The sequence below is a fragment of the Vulpes lagopus genome, chromosome 11 (genome assembly GCF_018345385.1).
Source record: "Vulpes lagopus strain Blue_001 chromosome 11, ASM1834538v1, whole genome shotgun sequence".
In the NCBI taxonomy this organism is placed as follows: Eukaryota; Metazoa; Chordata; class Mammalia; order Carnivora; family Canidae; genus Vulpes; species Vulpes lagopus.
The window spans coordinates 71,713,969-71,733,320 of NC_054834.1; the positions used below are offsets into that span (position 1 = coordinate 71,713,969).

The window sequence follows — 19,352 nt, forward strand, 5'->3', positions numbered from 1 at the left end:
TTTATCATAGACAGAGAGAGAGAGAGAGAGAGAGAGAGAGAGAGGCAGAGACACAGGAGGAGGGAGAAGCAGGCTCCATGCTGGGAGCCCGACGTGGGACTCGATCCCGGGACTCCAGGATCGCGCCCTGGGCCAAAGGCAGGCACTAAACCGCTGAGCCACCCAGGGATCCCCAGACATCCTTGTCTTGTTCTTGATTGCAGTGGGGGGCGGGTAGCATTTTGTCTTTCAGGATTATACGGGATATTAGCTGTGGGCTTTTTCTCTTTCTTTTCTTTTCTTTTCTTTTCTTTCTTTCTTTCTTTCTTTGCAGATGCTCTTTATCAAATTTAGGTAATGCTCCTTTACTCCTAACTTGCTCAGAGTTTTAGTTGTTGCTGTTGAAATAATAAATGGTTGCAGAATTTTGTCAAATGCTTTTTCTGCAGCAATTGATATGATCACATGATTTTCCTTCTTCAGCTTACTGGTGTGGTGGATTGCATGAATCTTTCTTTCTTTCTTTGTTTCTTTCTCTCTTTTTAAAGATTCATTTACTTATTAGAGAGAGAGAGAGAGAGAGAGAGAGAGAGAGAGAAAGGCAGAGAGAGAGAGCTCGAGCAGGGGAGGGGCAGAGAGAGAAGGAGAGAATCTCCAGCAGACTCCTCACTGAGCACAGAGCCTGACACGGGGCTCTATCTCATGACCCTGAGATCAAGACCTGAGCCAAAATCAAGAGTCAGATGTTTTACCAACTGAGCCACCCAGGTGCCTCTGCATGGATTTATCTTTGCATGTCTAACAAGCCTCTTATACCTGGAATAAATCCCATTTGTTCAAGATGTATAATTCTTTTTTTTTTAAGATTTTATTTATTTATTCATGAGAATACACAGAGAGGAGAGAGAGGCAGAGACACAGGCAGAGGGAGAAGCAGGCCCCATGCAGGGAGCCTGACGTGGGACTCGATCCAGGGTCTCCAGGATCACACCCTGGGCTGCAGGCGGCGCTAACCGCTGAGCCACCGGGGCTGCCCTGTATAATTCTTTTTATGAATGTTGTTGGATTTGCTTGCTAATATTTTGTTGTGGATTTTTGCATTTTAGGTCATGAGAGTAGTTTCCCCCCTCCTCCAACTGTTTTGGTTTATTTCTGGTATCAGAGTAGTACTGGCCTCATAAAATAATTTGAGAAGTGTTCCCTCTTTTCTGGAAGAGATTATGAAAAATTATTGTGAATTCTTCTTCAGATGTTTGGCAGATTTTTCCAGCAAAAGTATCTGGGCCTGTAGATTTATTTTTTGGAAACTTTTAAATTATGAATTTAATTTATTTGATGGTTATAGGGCAATTGTCTATTTCCAGGCACCTGGGTGGCTCAGTTGACTAAGCGTCTGCTTTCGGCTCAGGTCATGGTCCCAGGGTCCTGAGATAGAGCCACATATCAGGCTCCCTGCTCATTGGGGAGCCTGATTCTCTCTCTCTCCCTCTGCCTGCTGCTCCCCCTGCTTGTGCTCTCTATGTCAAATAAATAAATAAAATCCTTTTAGAAATTGTCTATTTTACTTTGAGTTTTAGTAGTTGGTATAGCTTTTGAAAGCTTGGTTCTTTTTAGCCTAAGCTGCAGACATTTATGAGCATAAAGTGACTTGTATTATTCCCTTGTTATGTGCCTTAGTTTGGGCAGCCATACACATTTACTTAAATCATACTTGAGTCTCCAAATAGAGACAATGACAAGGTCCTCATTTCACCTAACATGATAAAATGTACCCTGCATACACCTGAAAACACGTTAACACCTTCTGCAGAACAGGAAATAAAGGCCTGGATGGATGTTTACTCTTCTCCTGATATCACGTAACTTAAACACTATGATGTAAAAGTAATAGTACTTAGCTCTCATGATATAAAGTCAATATATCTTAGGTTACATGATAAGGGGATAAGAGAGGAAAGAAAACAGACACACACACACACGTATATTCATAGGAAAATCAGGAGGAAACACCATGACACAAATACAGCCCTCATTTTTGTATCTGGGCACTAGGTCCTGTGATCAGAGCTGGTGCTTATAACCACCTTCTTCTTCTCCCCACTAGCACACCTGCCCTGCCAGCCAGCCCCTTGGGCCTCAGGGAGCACCCCAGCAGCTTGTGGTTCCTCACCTGATGGAGTGACTTAACCCCTTCTTTCCTGGAGGGTCTGGGCCATTCATAGTCCTGCCTGGCTTAGGTCATTGTGGTTTCCCATCAACCCAGGATGGTACAACTGCAAGACGCCCTATGGACCCGCTGCATTCCAGACGCTCTTCCTCCCTTAACCCACTGTGCAGCAGCGGTCCCACGTCCCCTGGGCAGTCAGGACCAGTTTCCCGCCAACACTGTACCTCCCTCCTCTGCCTGTGGATTGAGGGGTCCTACAGGCCTAGAGTAACCAGATGGCAGGTCAAACTTCCAGTTCAGGGGAGTCACTGCTGTGTCTTCTGACAGAAGCATCCCTCCCTCTGTACCTGAGACTTCAGGGCAGCAGACCATAAGGTCGTGGGGATGGGAGGCAAATGCTTTGCTAGCAGGACAGTAAAGGTAATACCGGAGGTGCCCCTGCCATTTCCAGCCCCTGATTCCTGGGCCCCCGAATCCTGGCTTGGGGGGATGCGGCACAGAATGTCAGACGCTGCCTCAGAGTGTGTACGGCCTTCAGGAGCCCCTGTCCCAGCCCTGCAGGGTACCGCCACCTCGCTAGGACTGAAACCCAGCCTCCACTGTCCTCTGGAGCAGATGCTACAGGAGGGTGGGGACCGCAGTGAGACCAGGGAGTTCATGAGTGTGACCCATGGCTGCCTTCGTTTGCTGTGCAGCGAGCTCCTGCGCCAAAGGCCTGACAGTGGGACATCTGACGGCGGATGAGGCATTCTGGAAGTCCACTGTGGTGTTTTGGTGGAAATGCAGTGTGCGGGGACGGCAAATCTATATCCTGAATAAGTGTCTATTCCAGTAGGAACCGAGCCCGGCCCTCGATGGCGGAAGCTTCCAGCGTGGTCACCCTCTAGCAGGTGACTGGCCGGTCGCCTCAAGAAGGGCGCTGGGTGAGGGCTCCATGCAGGTCTCTGCCGCGGGCAGACGGGGCACACAGTGGTGGTCACAGCTGGGTCGGCCTCGGTGCGTGAAGTCCATGAGCTGAGCCACACACGACCCCCACCCTGCCTCCATGGCCACTTTGTGCCTGAGCCCCGTGGGTGATGGCTGGGTGCCTGGGGCGGGGGCTGCCTGGTACCCACGGGACGGGCCATCCTGCGCGCCGGATGATGGAAGTCCTCTGCCGACTCTCCCTTTGGTGGGCATTCACACAGGGCACAAATACCCAGTTCTTGCCTGTGCACACACCTCTTCCCCGAACTCCCTTGTCATCAGTTTCCCGGTCATGGTCCTTCCAAGTCCCTGACCATCCAGCCGGAGCACTGGCCGCAGCCCAGGAATCAGCGTGTAACCTCACGTCTGGCCATTTCTCCTTTGGAGCCCAGGGCCCAGGCAGGTGCCCTGCCCAGAGTTCTGCCCATGGAGGATTGTCCAGGCAGGTGCCCTGCCCAGAGTTCTGCCCCTGGAGGATTGTCCTTCATGTCCTTCAGGGACGTCCCGGGGAGGGGGCTGTAGTGCAGCTCCATCTGGAAACCCGGCCCAACCCCCCTTGCCCTGTCAGCTGGCCAGTGGGGACTCCCCATGGAGTCCACAGGTGTACATGGTTGTACAAATATCTCTTTGAGTCCCCTATTCCAATTCTTCTGTGTATCTATCTAGAAGTGGAGTTGCTGGGTCATATGGTAATTCTATTTTTAAGTGTTTGAGAAACCACCAGGTGTTTTCCACTGTGGCTGCACCATTTTACAGTCTCACCAGAAATGCATGAGGGTTCTGTCTTCCACATCCTTGCTAACTGATTATTTTCTGTTTTTGGATAATAGACATCCTAATGGGATGGGTGTGAGGTGGTATCTCATTGTGGTTTTGATTTGCATTTCTCTGATAACTCTTGTTGCTGAGCATCTTTTCATATGCCATTGGCCATTCGTATATCTTCTCTGGGGAAATGTCTGTTCAAGTTCTCTTCCCATTTTCCACTGGGTTGCTTGTATTTTTGTTGTTGAGTTGAGGAGACTCTTTATATATTCTAGATATGAATCCCTTTAAAATATTTATTTGTTCATGAGAGACACAGAGAGAGAAGCAGAGACACAGGCAGAGGGAGAAGCAGGCTCCATGTGGGGAACCCAATGCGGGGCTCCATCCCATGACCTTGGGATCATGCCCTGAGCTGAAGGCAGACACTCAACCACTGAGCTATCCAGGCATCCCTGGATATGAGTCCCTTATCAGAAATACAATTTGCAAATATTTTCTCCCATTTTGTGAGTTGATGCTCTGTTGATCCATGCACAAAAGTTTAAAATTTTGATCAAGACTATTTAATGTATTTTGTTTCACTTAACGTTGTGTCCTTTTTCTTTTTTCCTAAATAAAAAGCCTTTGTTGGTTTCACGGATGCAACCTCATCTTTGTGAGGACAGTGAAAGGATCATTTCCTTTCCCTGTCTCCTTGTATTACTCTGGTTTCTTCTGGGTATTCTTGTTTTGATCTCATTTATGATGAAGCCTTTCCTCAAATATCCAGGGACTGTGGGCTTTGCTTGGTGTAGTTAGTCTTTTCCGAAGAGAAAGACCCTTTGCTGATGATGGGAAGGGGGCACGTGGTAGGGCAAAGAATACCCCCCACGATGTCCACATTCTAATTCCCAGCCCTGTGAATACGCTAGTTTACACAGCAGAAGACGTGGTAAAGATTGAGATCTTGGGGTGGAGGATTATCCCGGGGACCCCGTCTAACCATGAGTCCTCATAAATAGGGAAGGACTCACCCCTACCACTGACTTAAAGGCGGTGGAGGGGTCCAGCCCTGAGAACATCTCGCTGTCAGCCCAGTGAGGCCTGTGTTGGATGTTCAATTTATGGAAATGTAAGATAATAGATTTGTGTTGTTTTCAATCCTTGAGTTTGTGGTTCTTTGCCTGGAAGCAATGGGAACACTAGCACAGATCCCACGGGTGGCTTTCCTTCCCCGATGCAGCTCCCACAGGCAGCCAGAAGAGGGCAGCAGCCACTGACAGGCAGAACCAGGCTCTTCTTTCTGAGGCTGGAAGCCAGGACCACAGGTCATGACCTGTCACCACCTAATGAGGAGGAATGACCAGAGGCTGCTGAGCTGTCATGACATCCTGAGTCCTGGGTACAGCTGCGTGTGGAAGTTGATTGCACATATAAGATGGATAGTTTTCTGTATGTGGTACTGTAGTCACAATGGGAGGGGGAGCAAAGAGGGGGGAGGGATAGGGATGTGGAGGGAGGGGGATGAGGATGGAACACAGCAGATCAATTACTTGGCACAGGAAATCAGGAGGAAGAAAGCAGACCTCAGTGTCTACAGGGTTGCCTTTTCCCCAGGGGTGCATCCCTGGCAGGCTCCTGGCGGAGGCAGCAGACACCAACCCATCTGAGGAAACCATGTTAAAATGCCTGGGCTGGTCCAAGTTAGTGTTTCAGATGCCAAGAGCTGCATGAGTGAGCAGTGAGTGGGCTGCTTGCCATGGACGTATCTGTGGTCCAGAGGCAACAGAGCTCACCTTCCACACACCCCCTTACCTCCTCCACCAATCCCTGCCAGCTTGATTCCATGATCTACTCAGCTCAAAGGCAGGAAGGCCCAGTTGTCAAGTTGTCATTCTATTTGCCATCCCCATCCATCTGTCCATCCAGCCATGCATCCAGATATCCACGATTCCATCTAACTATCCATCCTTCTGCAGCCATCCATCATCCACCCACCCACCCACCCATCCATCCATCAATCCATTTACCCATCCATTCATACACCCACCCACCCATCATCCATCCATCCATCCATCTACCCTACCCATCCACCCATCCATCTATGCATCCCACCCATCCATCCATCCATTTACCCATCCACACATCTACCCATCATCCATCTATCCACTTACTACTCATCCACTCATCCATCCATCCACCCATCCATCATTCATCCATCCATCCCACCCATTCATCCACATACCCACCCACCCACCCATCATCCACTCATCCATCTCTCTATCATTCATTTATTCATTCACTCAGCACTTTCTGGTGCCTCCTCTGTGCCTGACACTGTACCAGTGCTTTTTGCCGATGTTTTCTGGCAAGAGTTAGCGCTCCTTTGCTTTGCTGTGGCTCTTATAAAACATGAACAGGTAAATGAGTGTTGCCTGAGTATGGGGACACACACCACCTGTGGTAGAGAATTATTTTAAGGGGCACACGAATGACTCCTGGGAGCCTGTACACAAACGTGTGTGGGGATCGGGGATGTGGGCATCCTGGAGTAGGGGCTCTGAATCTGGCCTTAGGGTGGGGACAGGCCTGTCTCAGGCACACACCCTGGCTAAACTCTGGTCCAGGGAATGTCACAGCTGGTTCTGAATCCCAGGACTGGACCTGGCTTGAGGCAAGTGACCCTATGAGCCACAGTTGTCACTGTCCCCTTAGCCAGTGGGTAGGCACACTGTGGGGAGCAGTGGGGCATACGGTAGGCTGTAGAGTACATGCACCGTCTAAAGCAGAGCAGTCACCACTGGCTCCTGTCACGTGTGAGAATGTGACTTACTGAAAAATGGGGCTGTGTTGTCAGATGGCTTGAATTTTAAGAGAACATTCAAATCTGGGTTTTTATGTAGATTTACCATTTTTTATATAGTAAGTCAACTAAAAAATTAGCAAACACTGAACCTATCAAATGGAGATTACGTTTGGCTGGATGCAGCTCAAGGCAGCCTCCACCTGGGGAGGGAAGCAGAATCCCCAAAGCAGATGCCAGCATGAGTGCCCCCCAACCCCAGACCTCACTCCAGGACCTTGTCTCCAGCAGACAAGGTTCAGTATTGGGGGCCAGGGGTCTGGGTTCGAGAGATGGCTGTGCTGCTGGTTTGCTGTGTACTGCAGCAGAGCCCTGACCCTCTCTGGGCCTCCTTGCTCCTGTTTGAAAGAACAGTGCCAGCTGACCAGCTGATCTCTGGGTGTCCTTCCACGGCCAGATTCCAGGCCTTTGTGACACCATCTCCTGGTTTTCCCCACCCACCTCGACCACCCTCATCTAAGCCCTAACATCACCCTTCTGAATTTCCACAACACCTCTCTCTGGCTTCCCATCCCACTGCGATTCCACCCCCACCCCCACGCCCCCAACAGTTGACAGTTGCCCTGACTTCAGAATGTGAATCAGATTCCATCACTGGGCTAGTTAAAACCACTCAGCCCCCCGCTGTGGCATCTACTACCAAGCTCTCGCAGTCCTCACGTGTGCAGGGAGCCCTGTGTGAGTTGGTCTTGGCTTCTCTGTCTCCTGCCACTTCCAAGCCCCTCCCCTTCGGTCAGTTGTCTGCACGCTGCTTCCTCAGGCCCTTCTGCTGCCTGAACTGTCCTGCCTTCCTCCATTCTGGATCCTTGTTGCTCAAGCCTTCAGGGGCTTCACTGACCAACCCTGTCACTCCCTGGTCTATTTTTCAGCATCTTTTTCTTTCTCTGAAACTATCTGGTTCTGGGGTCCATTTTCTGATTAAGCATCTCACACCCTCTACAGAAAAGTCTTTGCCTGAGGGGAGGGACCGGTCTGCTTTGTCCACTGCTTCTGCTTAAACGTTGCAAGAATGAATGTCTACAAGGTCTGGGTTCCAGTCTTGGCTTACGTGCTAAGAGCCCTATGACTCTGAGCTGCTCCTCATCTGTCAGATGGGTCCTTGAGGCTTCTGGGAGGACCCACTGAGAGGGCAGGGTCCCTGCGATGCTGTCCCTGGGTGTTGCCTTCATGTCTGAACTAGGGAAGTGGTCTCAAAACTTTGGAAGGACTGTCTTGAAGGCAGGTAGCCGGCCATTGGGAGCTTGTGCTTTGCTGAGGTTTTCTTGGGGACGCAGGAAGACGAGCACTAGGGGGCGCCAGAAGCTCTCCCTGGCCCCGGAGGTGTGCAGTGGATGCCAGGCTGGGAGGCTCCTAAGGAATGTCCCCAGGTAGCGGGGCTGTGGCTTTGCTGGCGTTGTGAAAAGTATGTTTCTTCCATGAAATGGTGGTGATAGAGGTGGTAGTTTGAAAAAGCGACCCCACTTGCCCATGAAAACCCTGGCAACCCCAGGTGGGTCCCCCAGAGGGCCGGGGACATTTTATGTGCAAGGAATCCTAAGTGCTACTGTGTTGGATTGGCGGGACCAGGGGTGGGAATTTGAGGATCATGGAAGAGGATGCTGGGAAGGTGTGAGCATGACTCCCATCCCAGCATAAACACAGGTACGGGCAGCCCCAGTGGGTCAGCGGTTTAGTGCCGCCTTCAGCCCAGGGCGTGATCCCGGAGACCCGGGATCAAGTCCCATGTCGGGCTCCCTGCATGGAGTCTGCTTCTCCCTCTGCCTCTCTCTCTGCATCTCTCTGTGTCTCTCATGGATAAATAAAATCTTAAAAAAAAATAAGCGCAGGCACGTGTGTGTGCACACACATCTACCCATGCAAACACACGGATACATACTGTGCATGCATGTGTGTGCACAGCCCATGCAAACATACAAGCATACACGCATGAAACCACAAATACGTGTCCACGTGTGCACACAGACACAAGCACGTACAAAACTGCACACACGTGCCCATGAAAACACATAGATGCACATATGCACTCACACACGCCTAATGCAAAATATATGGATGCATACATGTGTGCACACAGCTTATGCAAACACACAAGCACACCTGCAGGAAACTAGCACATGCACAAACACACGTGTCCATGTGCACACACAGACACGAGCACATACAAAACTGCACACACACACACACACACTCAGAAAGAGATGAAGTCCCAGGAGCATCTAGAACAATCTGTGTGTCTGGCACTGGAGCAAGTGGATGCCTATCCTCCCTCCCGGACTTGCAGCTCAGCCAGGGCGCTCTGGGGACCTCTCCAGCCTCCTGGGGTGAAGCTCACACGGACAGCGTTCCAGTGAAGAAAGTGGTTGTGTATCCAAATTTATTTAGTTGAATGAATGTTCAGCCACGGTCCTCTGTGAATTTGCATACATTCACTTTTTAAAAAAAAAATGGTGTCCATAAAAGGATTTTTGGTAATCACCTAATGTTTAATACAATATTTATATACAAAAACCCCATCTCAAACTACTTACTGTACAAGAGAAACTAGAAGCGCCGGACTGTGCGGCCGTAGCAAACAGCGGAAACGGACGACACTTACGGACGTGGGTCAGAGCTGGCAGCTGCAGGGGATGACCTCACACCCTCACCGACCACACGTTCAGGGCAAACACATTTGTTTTCTTCCCTCCCTCCGATGAAACATTTCTCTTTATGTTTCTCTTGGGGCTTGAGAAATGTCAGATAACTGGTTAGTATAACGGCTGCAAATTTAGATCACGCCTGCCATCTAGGAGACTTGTTGTTTACAAGCTTTAAAATGGTAACTGTCCTAAAGTCACATTCCTCTAAGTAAAAATATAGAGAAGTATTACCAAAATAGAAGCCTTTATTAATAAAAATCTTTGGTAGTAACAGTGTTTTAAATTCCTCGCGATGATATCTGGTTAACTAATAAACTCCTTCCACCTTTGAGCTACAGAGAAAACCCCTCAAATCCACCATAGAGTTGATTTTGTAAAAAACCCAATAAATATTCTAAAACTGTCAATGTTCTCCTGATGCCTTAAGACTCCTTGGAACCTGAAGCCGTCTTTAGAAATGCCTCCGAGGTCCTGTCTCATTTCTGTCCACTTGGTTTTCTTTTTTTTCCTGGCCCACCAGAAGATAAACAATTCTGAGGCCGGCTTGTGGCAGGAGGGGCAGCTGTGTGGCTGATAGTGGGGATCCCACCAGTGGGGTCGCCTGCCGCCCCAGGGACACCTGCGGCCCTGTGGTTCTCCAAGAGCAAATTCTAAGCTCACAGGCCCTCTGAGTGGACAGGGCCAGAGCACCTCTCTTTCTGGCCAGAGCGTCTCGGTTTCTGAAGTATCAGAAAACAGGAGATGAAAAGCCGTCTGACTTTCCCCGACCTGGTGGCAGGTGAGGCCTGGAACCGGCGTCAACCTTGTTTTTCCATTCTCTCTCCGATACTGCACGACGACGTTTGCCCAATGCTCCGGAACAGCATCTCGAATCTCTCCGAAGGCACCAGGCGGATTAGAAAAGATGCTTTCTGGAGGCCTCTGCTTGCCTTTCACCGCAAAGGAGACCCACGGTTCCCAAGAACTGTTTCTGCAAAGCGCCCGCATTCCCGTGTGTTATCACCCTATCCCCAGCAATCGTTTTGATTAACCTTGAATACTAAAGATAAAAAAATTCCCTGCATATGGTTTTGTGCAAAAACAAGGAGGAAAAAAAACAACAACAGAAAAAAGACAGAAAAATGTCCTATCAGAAGGTGGTCTTTCAGGTTCGCCACCGGGCCTGGCTGGGGAGCGCACCTGCCCCAGGAGAGGGTGCCCATTGGCCAGGAGACCCAGGGCAGCTACAGGGCACCCCCAGGGTACTCGGGGCTGTCCAGGCAGGCCTTGGGGCCATGGTTGTTGCATGGCTCATCCTGCTGCCGGTCCTTTTCCATCCATGTGTCCAGCAGCTGCTGCTTGCCCTGCTCCTCCCGCATGAACAGCTCTACCATGAGCACTTTCTCCTTGTGCACCTGCTGGCTGATGTCCTTGGGGATGTCTGGGATGACCCAGTCCACAAAGTCACTCATGAACATGACCAGGTTCTGGAAGGAGAGCCAGTGTGTGAGGGTGGGGAGGAGGATGGCAGGAGATGCTCCCCGCCACGCCGTACCCACCTCTGCCCCCACCCACCTCCACCTGCACCCATCTCTACCTACACCAATCTCTATCCCCTCAATCACCTCCCCCTGCACCCACCTCTACCTGCACCCACCTCCACCCACACCCACCTCCACCCCTAATCACCTCCCCTGCACCTGCTTCTACCCCCACTGGCCTCCACCCCCACCCACCTCCCCTGCACTGCCTCTACCCCACACCCTGTCACTCCCAGCCCGTGACCTGAGACACATACTTTGGCCTCCCTTGGCCTTGGTTTCCCCCAAGGTATAAATGAGGCAGGGACCCAGCCAGCAGACTGGTTTCACTCCAAATGTTTGCTGACTTCTATAAAGAATCTGAGCTCAGTAAATAGCAAGTTTCTGAATAATTCTGAATCCCTAGGGTGGGACACTTAAACGATCTGATCGGTCATGCATCACCAAATATAACAAGTTTCAGGCTTTAAGGAAAATAGAAGTAGCACAAAAACCGGATGGAATTTAGCGTCTGATGCTCCACAGGCCTTCTGCAGTTCACAAAGCCTCCCAAGGCCACCCTGAAAGTCTGCTCTCTCCCTGGAGAAACTTTTGGTGTGTAGAAAGCAAATGATCGGCTTTTATAGAAACACTGAAATCTGTTTTTAAAACTTCTGTCCAGCGATCACTTGTTAGCACATCTGGCTGTCAGTCACCTTGTAGACAGTGCCGGTGACCCACAGGCTGCCTTTCCTGGTTGGTGCTCCCCAGCTGTAGTCAGTGCTGGCTGCTGATGATCACACCTGCCTCCTTTCCAGGGAACTGCCCCTCCCATCTGCCTCTTCCTGGTTCCAACTACAGCCAAGGACCAGCCGACACAGGCAGACAAAAGGCAGGCCCGTGTGTGCTGGGATTCATGCTCTGGAGCTCCCCGCAGGATCAGGCGAGGCTGCCTCCAGCTGAGACTCCTCTGCTGCACTCCCTCCCCTTTCCTGGGGAGCTTCCTTCAATAACCCACTTGCACAGAATCCTTGTCTCAGGCTCTGCTTCCAGTAAATTTGGCCCCAGATACTTGTTCCCACTGTGGAGTGTTATGGACAGCTGACCTGGCAGCAGAGCCTCAAGGAGGGTGGAAGTCCTGCCTGCAGCTGCCACACTCTCTGTAAAGGGTAGAGCTAGGGCTTGAACCCAGCTGGGGCTTGAACTCAGTGAATGGGACTTTGGCTGGGCTCACGTGGCTAAGGATTCTCCTCATCTCTGAGACCATAGCTGCTGCATGCAGTCCCCAGTCTTGGGTCCTGTTCACTGGAAATCACTCTGGCTTCACAGCCTGTCCCTTCTGCAGAGACCAGGCAAGACTGGGTCCTCTGGCTCCTGGCTGGGGGCTGGATCTGCTGGGAATCCCCTGCCCTCCTGCCTCTACTGGTCCTGTCCTCTGGGGACGTCTCCTGCTACACAGAGATAGTGAGAAACCGAGCTGGGTCTCCTACCCTGTCTCCTTCCAAAAAGACCACTTATATGGAATTAATTCTGCCTCCTTGAGGATGTCCAAATCCCACCATCTGTGCTGGCCCCGGGGCCTCCCTCTGCCTTCCTGGGGCCTGTTCCTGCACAGGGCCTGGGGTGGCCAGGCCTCCAGCCCTCCAAATGCCCCTGACGTGGGCCAGCTGCTGCCTTCTGACCCTGTGCTGGGCTCGGAGTGCCTCCTCAGGACCCAATTCTCAAACCTTCCAGAAACGAGAGCCTGCCGCACCTGGAAGACAATGACGAAAGCCAGCCGGGCTGCCAGCACTGCCCAAAAGTCCTTGGAGATGTCGTACTTGTGCTCTGACCACGGCGGCTCCCGGTAATCTTTGTACCTGCAGAGACAGACAGGGATCAACCACGGTCTTCCAGCAGAACTGGGGATTCTGGCCGGCGCCCCGCAGCTCTGAGCGGGCATCAGGAAAGCCTCCACTGGCTGCTGTGCCACCTCCCGGCGGGCACCTGCCACCCACAGGCTGCTGAGTCTCCATCCATGTTGGAGGGGGTGGCAGGACCCCTGAGGGCTGTGCAGGGCCTGAGCGGCTTCGTGGAAAATGCAGGCATCAGGAGTGTCCCTGAAGGCCCAACCATGAGCTCATTGAAGTCAGCTTTGGAACCATCTGGTCCTGGGGTTCCAGACTTTTAAAGGCAGTGGAGCTTTTTTTCAAAAAGGAATGTCACCTGAGACCCTAGTGGGGTGACAAAGCAAGCGGGGTCTCCCTGGTTTCCTAGGCCTAGATCCCCCTAACCTTAAGCTGATGTCCGCTGTCCACAGACCCCCAGCAGGGTTCCATGAAGCCCAGGTTTGAAAACCACCTTTCTTCTCTTCTCGGAGGAGACTTTTGGAAACAAAACAAAACAATGCACTCTCTGAAAGTAGCCCAAGTATGAGGGTTACATATACAATCGGTGAGGACAGGGCCCGCCAGTCACCTGTCCCCCTGCCTGCCCTGACCCATGGAACCTGGCGCCTCAAGGCACCTCCTTCCTGTCTTCCAGCTTCTTGGTTCTTCCCTCCTGATCTGCACACCACACTCATCCCCCCTGCCCTAGTTATCAGTCATAGACGATGCCCCCTGACCTCCTACCGAGACAGGCACCTTCCCCCAAGGCCCTCCCACCCACCCTGCTTCTATGGAACATGGTCCTCACTGCTTGCCCATCCACTGCCCTGCCTCAGTGTACCCCATCCCGTCCTCTCCTTCTCAGAGGTCCTGATATGCCCAGTCTGTGGGAGCGGGGTGAGGATGACAAGCCAGGGTCCTGTCTCCACCTAGGCCCTCTGACTGCTCCCCAAATTCAGGGTATGCTGTTGGCGTTAAAGGGGCTGGTCTATGCTATGTGTGGGAAAAGCTTCCCCAAAGCCGTCAGAGAAAGCCTGAGGTGGAGGCAGTTTCTGGGTGCAGGGCTGTAAGCACACCCCTTCTGTTCACTGAGAAGCCGAGGTCCAGTGCCAGGGACCAGAAGAGGAGGCACCTGGCTCTGGGGGCACAGCCCTGGCCTGGCCCCAGCACCAGTGACCACTTTGCTATGTTCTCATGCAGTGGTTTGGCCCCTCTGGGCCTCAGTCTGGCATCCCCTGAGTTCTTTTAGCGGCATTTAATGAGCAGCTACTACATTCCAGCTCCCATTTCAGGGGCGGTCACTCAGGAACACACAACAGACAGGGCCCCTCGCCCACAGAGCTTTACTTCTGGAGAGAGCTGCATGGGAGTCTCCAGGGAGCCACTGGGTGCTATGCTGCCAGACCCAGAGATAGGATCGGGCTGGGGACGCGTGCTTGGGTGCCAGCTGCAGAGTGACACAGGACTTGCACAACCTGCTCTCTGATGGGAACAAGCAGCCCCTGTTCTCCCAGCATCAAACGGCATGCACGCTGGCTCCTCCCTTTTCTCTCTGCTCACACCCAGCTGTGTTGGGATGCTAGATATGTTTGGGTCAGCTGGCAAACTCCTAGGCATCCCTCAAAGCCCACTTACAGACCTGCCCAGAGGCCACTCCTACCATCTGCACTAACCTCTGTTAGAGATGACCTCACTCTTTCCTTGCTTATCCCTGATACCCAGCCTGCCAGCTCTCCTGGGGATAACGCCTGCCTGGGGGCAGCTCTGGGGATCAGATGAGAGGGTGCCCGTCTCAGCACGAGTATAAATGGTAGCCAGCAGCCACGGCAGCTCTCAGTGCTGCTTTGCATCTCCCCACACCCACAGCCGCAGGCCGGGCTGGGTGCTGCACCTCCTGCCGCCAATTCCTGAGAGAGGCAGCTCACGTGGGTGCGGCTGTCGAAGGCCTGGAGCTCCCAGACCTGCCCTGCAGGATCTTGCCTGGCTGGAGCCCGGATCCCAGGGAGCGGAGTGGTCTGACCCACGGTCTGCTGACTCCAGGGCAGGGGTGGGGGGTGAGTAGACACTTTAAAAATGTCTTTAAAAATGTTGGCCCTGTCTCCCTGGCCTCTCCCCGTGAGTGGCCAGGACCCTGGGCTGATGCATGAGATGGAGCCGCTTCCTTAGCCAACGAATAGTTCTTGGAAACTGAGGCTGACCCTGTAACTACCAACATTGACATTTCAGAGGGAATTTCTAATCAAATGACCACATATCTCCTGCCTTGTTTGTAATTATTCTTCCTCTAAAATGGACCTTTAGCAAAGTAGGTCAAGCCTGTGCACTCCGCGTGGAGCGTGGAGACAATGCAGGAAAGCATTGGCACTGTGGCAGGAAAGAGGGTCCTGGGCGGGCGCCCAGCGGTGAGAGGGGGCTGCTTGTCTGCGCCAGCTTGGGGTGTGAGTGCATCTGCTGAAGGACAGGGGAGGGTGTCTGGAGCCCCCTCCCTGCGCTTCCAGCTCCCCACACTGTCCCCTCTCCGAGGTGACCACATGGAAGCTGGGAGCAGATCACTCCGGGCCTCCCCTGGGATTTGGGGGCCCACTGAGGCACGTGTTGAAGCGTGTGGGTGGGTGGGATCTGGAAAACCGGAGCCGGGTTGTGGTGCAAGCCCTGCCACGTTATGCGCCCTGTCTACCTGCAGCACCTGCTCTAACTCATTCCTTCCCGCACCGTACCTGGTCCCAGAGCAGGTGCTGTCCCCGCCCTGGCGCAGAACAGAACATCGTGTGACTGTGCTGGGGTCACTCAGGGCCAGCGGTGGTGTCAGGGGCACCTGAGCCAGGCAGGTCTGCTCCACTTTTCTAGTGGCTCTGGGTGGCCCGTTCCCCCACTTTTTGGGCCTGTTTTGTCACCACAAGCTGCTTGTTGTTGCCGTGGCACCCCAGACACTAGCAGGCACCCCCACTCCCCATTACTCGGTCAAGGTGACAGCTGCACACAAGCAAGTCTAAGGGAACTATGTGTAAAGTAGGAGCAACCAGGCCTCCCCACACACAGGGAGTTACTGGGGTCTTTGTGTCCTGAATCTCAGCCAGATCAGGGCAGCTCATGCTGATTCCCACTTCTGTGCTCTTGCCCACCTCGTCCCGCCCCCTCAGCGGCCCCATGGGGCCCACCCTCCATTACTATCACCCCTTTACACTGATCTGCACCCAGGGCCCTGGACAGCAGGGACCATGTCACTCCTGGGTTCCTAGACCCCGACCCAGGCCGGCACATGTGGAGGATGCATAGGGAACAGCCAGGTCACAGCTCTGCCTCCATCTTTCCTGGGGTGCTCCTTGCATACCCTGAGCATCTGGCCATCTCAGTTGGTCTGCCCAGCGTCTAGTACCCCTTCCCCGAGTCAGAGCACCCAGTCTCCCTTAGAACCTCTTAGCTCTCTGACCATGACCCCACAACCTGGCACATGACCCAGGTCCAGCCTTTAGACCATGGTAACAGTGCTTCATTTAGGGATGGGCACATGGCCCATGACAGGCCAGGGAGATTCAACCCTGACTTTGGCTGACTCTTGAGAAAGACATTCCCTCACTGCCTGTCAGAATGCAATGCCACCACGGAGAATTCAGGGCTGGGAGGCAGCACCAGAGGGGGGCCTGATGGCAAACTGTGGCCCCTGGTCCAGCCATGCCTGAAGCTATCATGGCTTCTTAATTAAAAGAACTATTAAATCATGTCCTACTGCCACCCCAACTTTTTTTTTTTCTTAAAGCAAGACTGAGCTATTCTCTGACTTGGCCCTGAAAGAATCCTTGTGTGAACTGGGGTGTTCCTAGGAACCCACCAAATGTGTCTTCCAAAAAGAGAAACTGAGAGCCATACCTGCAGATCTGTACCTCGTAGCCCAGGTCCAGGGGGTCATTGGGGGCCGTGCCATTCTGGAAGTCGCTGACGTTGAAGGAGGAGAGGGTGTGGTTGACGAAGCCATGCATGGTCCCGTTCTCGCTGTACATGTAGAGGTACACCAGGCGAGGGATGAAGTCGGATGTGAAGGAGATGACAAATGCCTGGATCAGGGGACAGTGGGGTGAGTGCAGACCCCCAACTGGGTGGGTGGGGCGACACACCCAGAGTGAGCCAGGGCAGCCCTGGCTATGTGATACTCTGCACAAGAGTTGCCAAGGTGAGCAGAATGCTGAGTGAAGAAATGAAAGGTGGAGATACTCCTGGCAGCCTGAGGGTTCTCTGGGTACAGGGAACAGGACACCCTGGGCAGGAAGGCACGGGGACAAATGCTGCCTCTCACTGGCTGCGTGGCCTTGGGCAAGTCACTTAACCTCGCTGTGTGCCTGGTGTACTTGAAAGAGAATGTGGGAATGGAAACAGCTTTGTAAATAGTGATGCTCTGAGTCAGCTCATCCTATTCCAGAGCCATCTTTGGGGACAGTCAGTGTGGTGTCAATACTGGAGCTGGGACTGGGAGCCCAGCAGCCTGTGGTGTGGGGCAGGTCACCCGACCTCCCTGTGCCTTGGTGGTCTCACCTGTACGATGGGCAATGACAGTTCCTTCCCTGAAGGCCTGCAGGTGGAGGGGAGAGGGTCACAGGGCGGTGGCGCTGAGGCCCTCCGGGGATGTCTAATGTTCGCATGCTTGCAGTTCAGCCTTGGCTTTGAAACATGTGTTGGGGACCACTAGACAGCTAAGCCCAGGGCGATCCAGGCCCTGGACGAGTCACATGGGCCTGGATGGGGGCTGCAAGGGAGGCAGAGGGTGGTTCTCCTGACGGAGGGACCACTGCCCTCCGAACCTGCAGGCTCAGGGGTAGGAGAGGCCAGGACAGTGGCACCACGTGGCAGGAAGGTGTGGATGAGGTGCTGGGGAGGAGGGCTGCCAGGGCAGGAGGCAGGTGGGGGAAGCTACGTGTGCCTGTGCGTAGGAGGAGGCTGGCAGGCTCCCCTCTCTTGTCTCTGTTTCTGCACTTCCTGAACCTTTAAGGAATAGGTGTGCATTTTATATAAAGAGAGAAAGCTAACTTTTAAAAAATAACAGTAGAATGATTGCAAGGGGGGAGTTTCTGTCTCTTTCCCTCTCTCTTGCTCTTTCTTGTATATTCTCAGGCCTCTAGAGAGGAAGTGGACTTAGGGCCCAGGGCTGGTGTGGTGGAGAATTTTACTCAAGGTTACAGAAGAAGGTCAAGGAGAATTTGCTGTTCCCACCCACAGCTTGTCCCAACCCTTCCATAGGACCAAGGGACATGTCTGAACAGGGGATGCTTCCACCAGCCTGGGGCTGCACAGAAGCTTCCCTGGAAGCCGCAGCCCAACCATGTGGCAGCCCAGCCAGCGCATCCATCCAGCAGAGGCCCACCCCCCGATGTCACTTACGTTGATTATGACCGCAAGCTTCCCGACGCCTCTGAGAATATTGTACCAGATTCCTGGGGGAGAAGAGAAGCACAGTTTCAAGACGGCTCTTGCACCTGGCTCTCAGGTGAGCAGGGCCAGTTTGGTCCCCTCCCCGGGGGTCAGATACAAGGTAATAAGGAGATGTTCTGGAGCTCGGGGCTGGGGGTGGGTGGGTCCTGGGTGATGACAGGGCCTCGGCTTGTACCAGCTCAGCAGCAGTTCGTAGGCAAACTGTAGCTTCTAAAGGAGGTGTTTTACATCAGCAGCTCCCTGAGTGGTCCTGAACCCTCTCCTGTGAACCTGTTCGTGCTACTAGCTGGCTTAGATGGAACCTTTCCCTCTGGAGAGACAAAGATTCAATTTGGATGCAGCTCCTAACCAAAAGGGTCCACATAAGGGTAAATGGAGACCAAACCCATGAAGTTTCTGTGTCTTATAACCTGCTACATAGCTCTGGTGCCAGAAGGACAGGCCCTAAAATGTAGGGTTGGGGTCAAAGAGCATTGCCAGGATGCCTGGCTGTGAGGCTGAGGTCACAACCTGAGTATAATGACCTGACAGTGATGAGGTGCAAAACACTTCCTATGGGGTGACCCCATGTAGGCTGCCCCGAGGTCTAGCACTGCACCTAATTACCATGAGCAGAAGGCTCACCACATGGCACCCAGACAAATGTGTGGCCCTCCCCTGGCCTCCCCAGCAGAACGAGGGTAGCAGGGCCCAGGGAGGAAGTGCCTTATCTGAGGTCCCAGAGCAGGCCTGGCCTGTTAGGGCCCCTGCCTGACCCCGTCCAGCCTGGCTGGGCCCTATCAGGCCAGGCACACATCCTGGGCAGTAGTTGGGCTCAGAGTCCTGCCCTGGGTGGTCTCTCTCTGCCCTGGGCCCATCTGAGGTGGGGATAACCAGCACTTCCCAGAATGGGTGGGCAGCAACAAAGGCCTGCTATTAGTGTTTTTATGGAAGAGTGTGGTGGGGTGGGGTTCCTCTATCAGGATGGAGACCACTGCAGGGGAGGGGGGGCTACATATGGGCATTTCTTTCCTGGCAGGGAGCCTTGGGGAGCTACTGGGGCCTGCATCTGCAAAGACAGCAAGAGTACAGGCCCACGAGGCCCCAAAGTGGAGGCCACAGCCTCCTCATCTATGCCAGGATGTGCAGGAAGCAAGAGTGGCCTCCCTGCTTCCTCCCATGGGCAGCCCTGCCACCCCATGGAGCCAGGACCTGAGCCGCAAT

General features: G+C 53.1%; 1 protein-coding gene across 7 annotated transcripts in view; it reads right to left on the bottom strand.

The window, feature by feature from the left end:
• Window positions 1-9,079: 9,079 nt before the first annotated feature.
• Window positions 9,080-19,352, bottom strand: part of ANO1 (anoctamin 1) — a 159,234-nt gene continuing 148,961 nt past the window's right edge. For all 7 annotated transcript variants that reach the window (XM_041773538.1, XM_041773535.1, XM_041773537.1 and 4 more), the window contains 4 exons: window positions 18,099-18,151; window positions 16,596-16,780; window positions 12,614-12,719; window positions 9,080-10,827 (listed from right to left, as the gene is read on the bottom strand). In XM_041773538.1, the coding sequence (XP_041629472.1) occupies window positions 10,585-10,827; window positions 12,614-12,719; window positions 16,596-16,780; window positions 18,099-18,151 (587 nt within the window). In that variant the 3' untranslated portion in view covers window positions 9,080-10,584. The remainder of the gene's footprint in view (window positions 10,828-12,613; window positions 12,720-16,595; window positions 16,781-18,098; window positions 18,152-19,352) is intronic.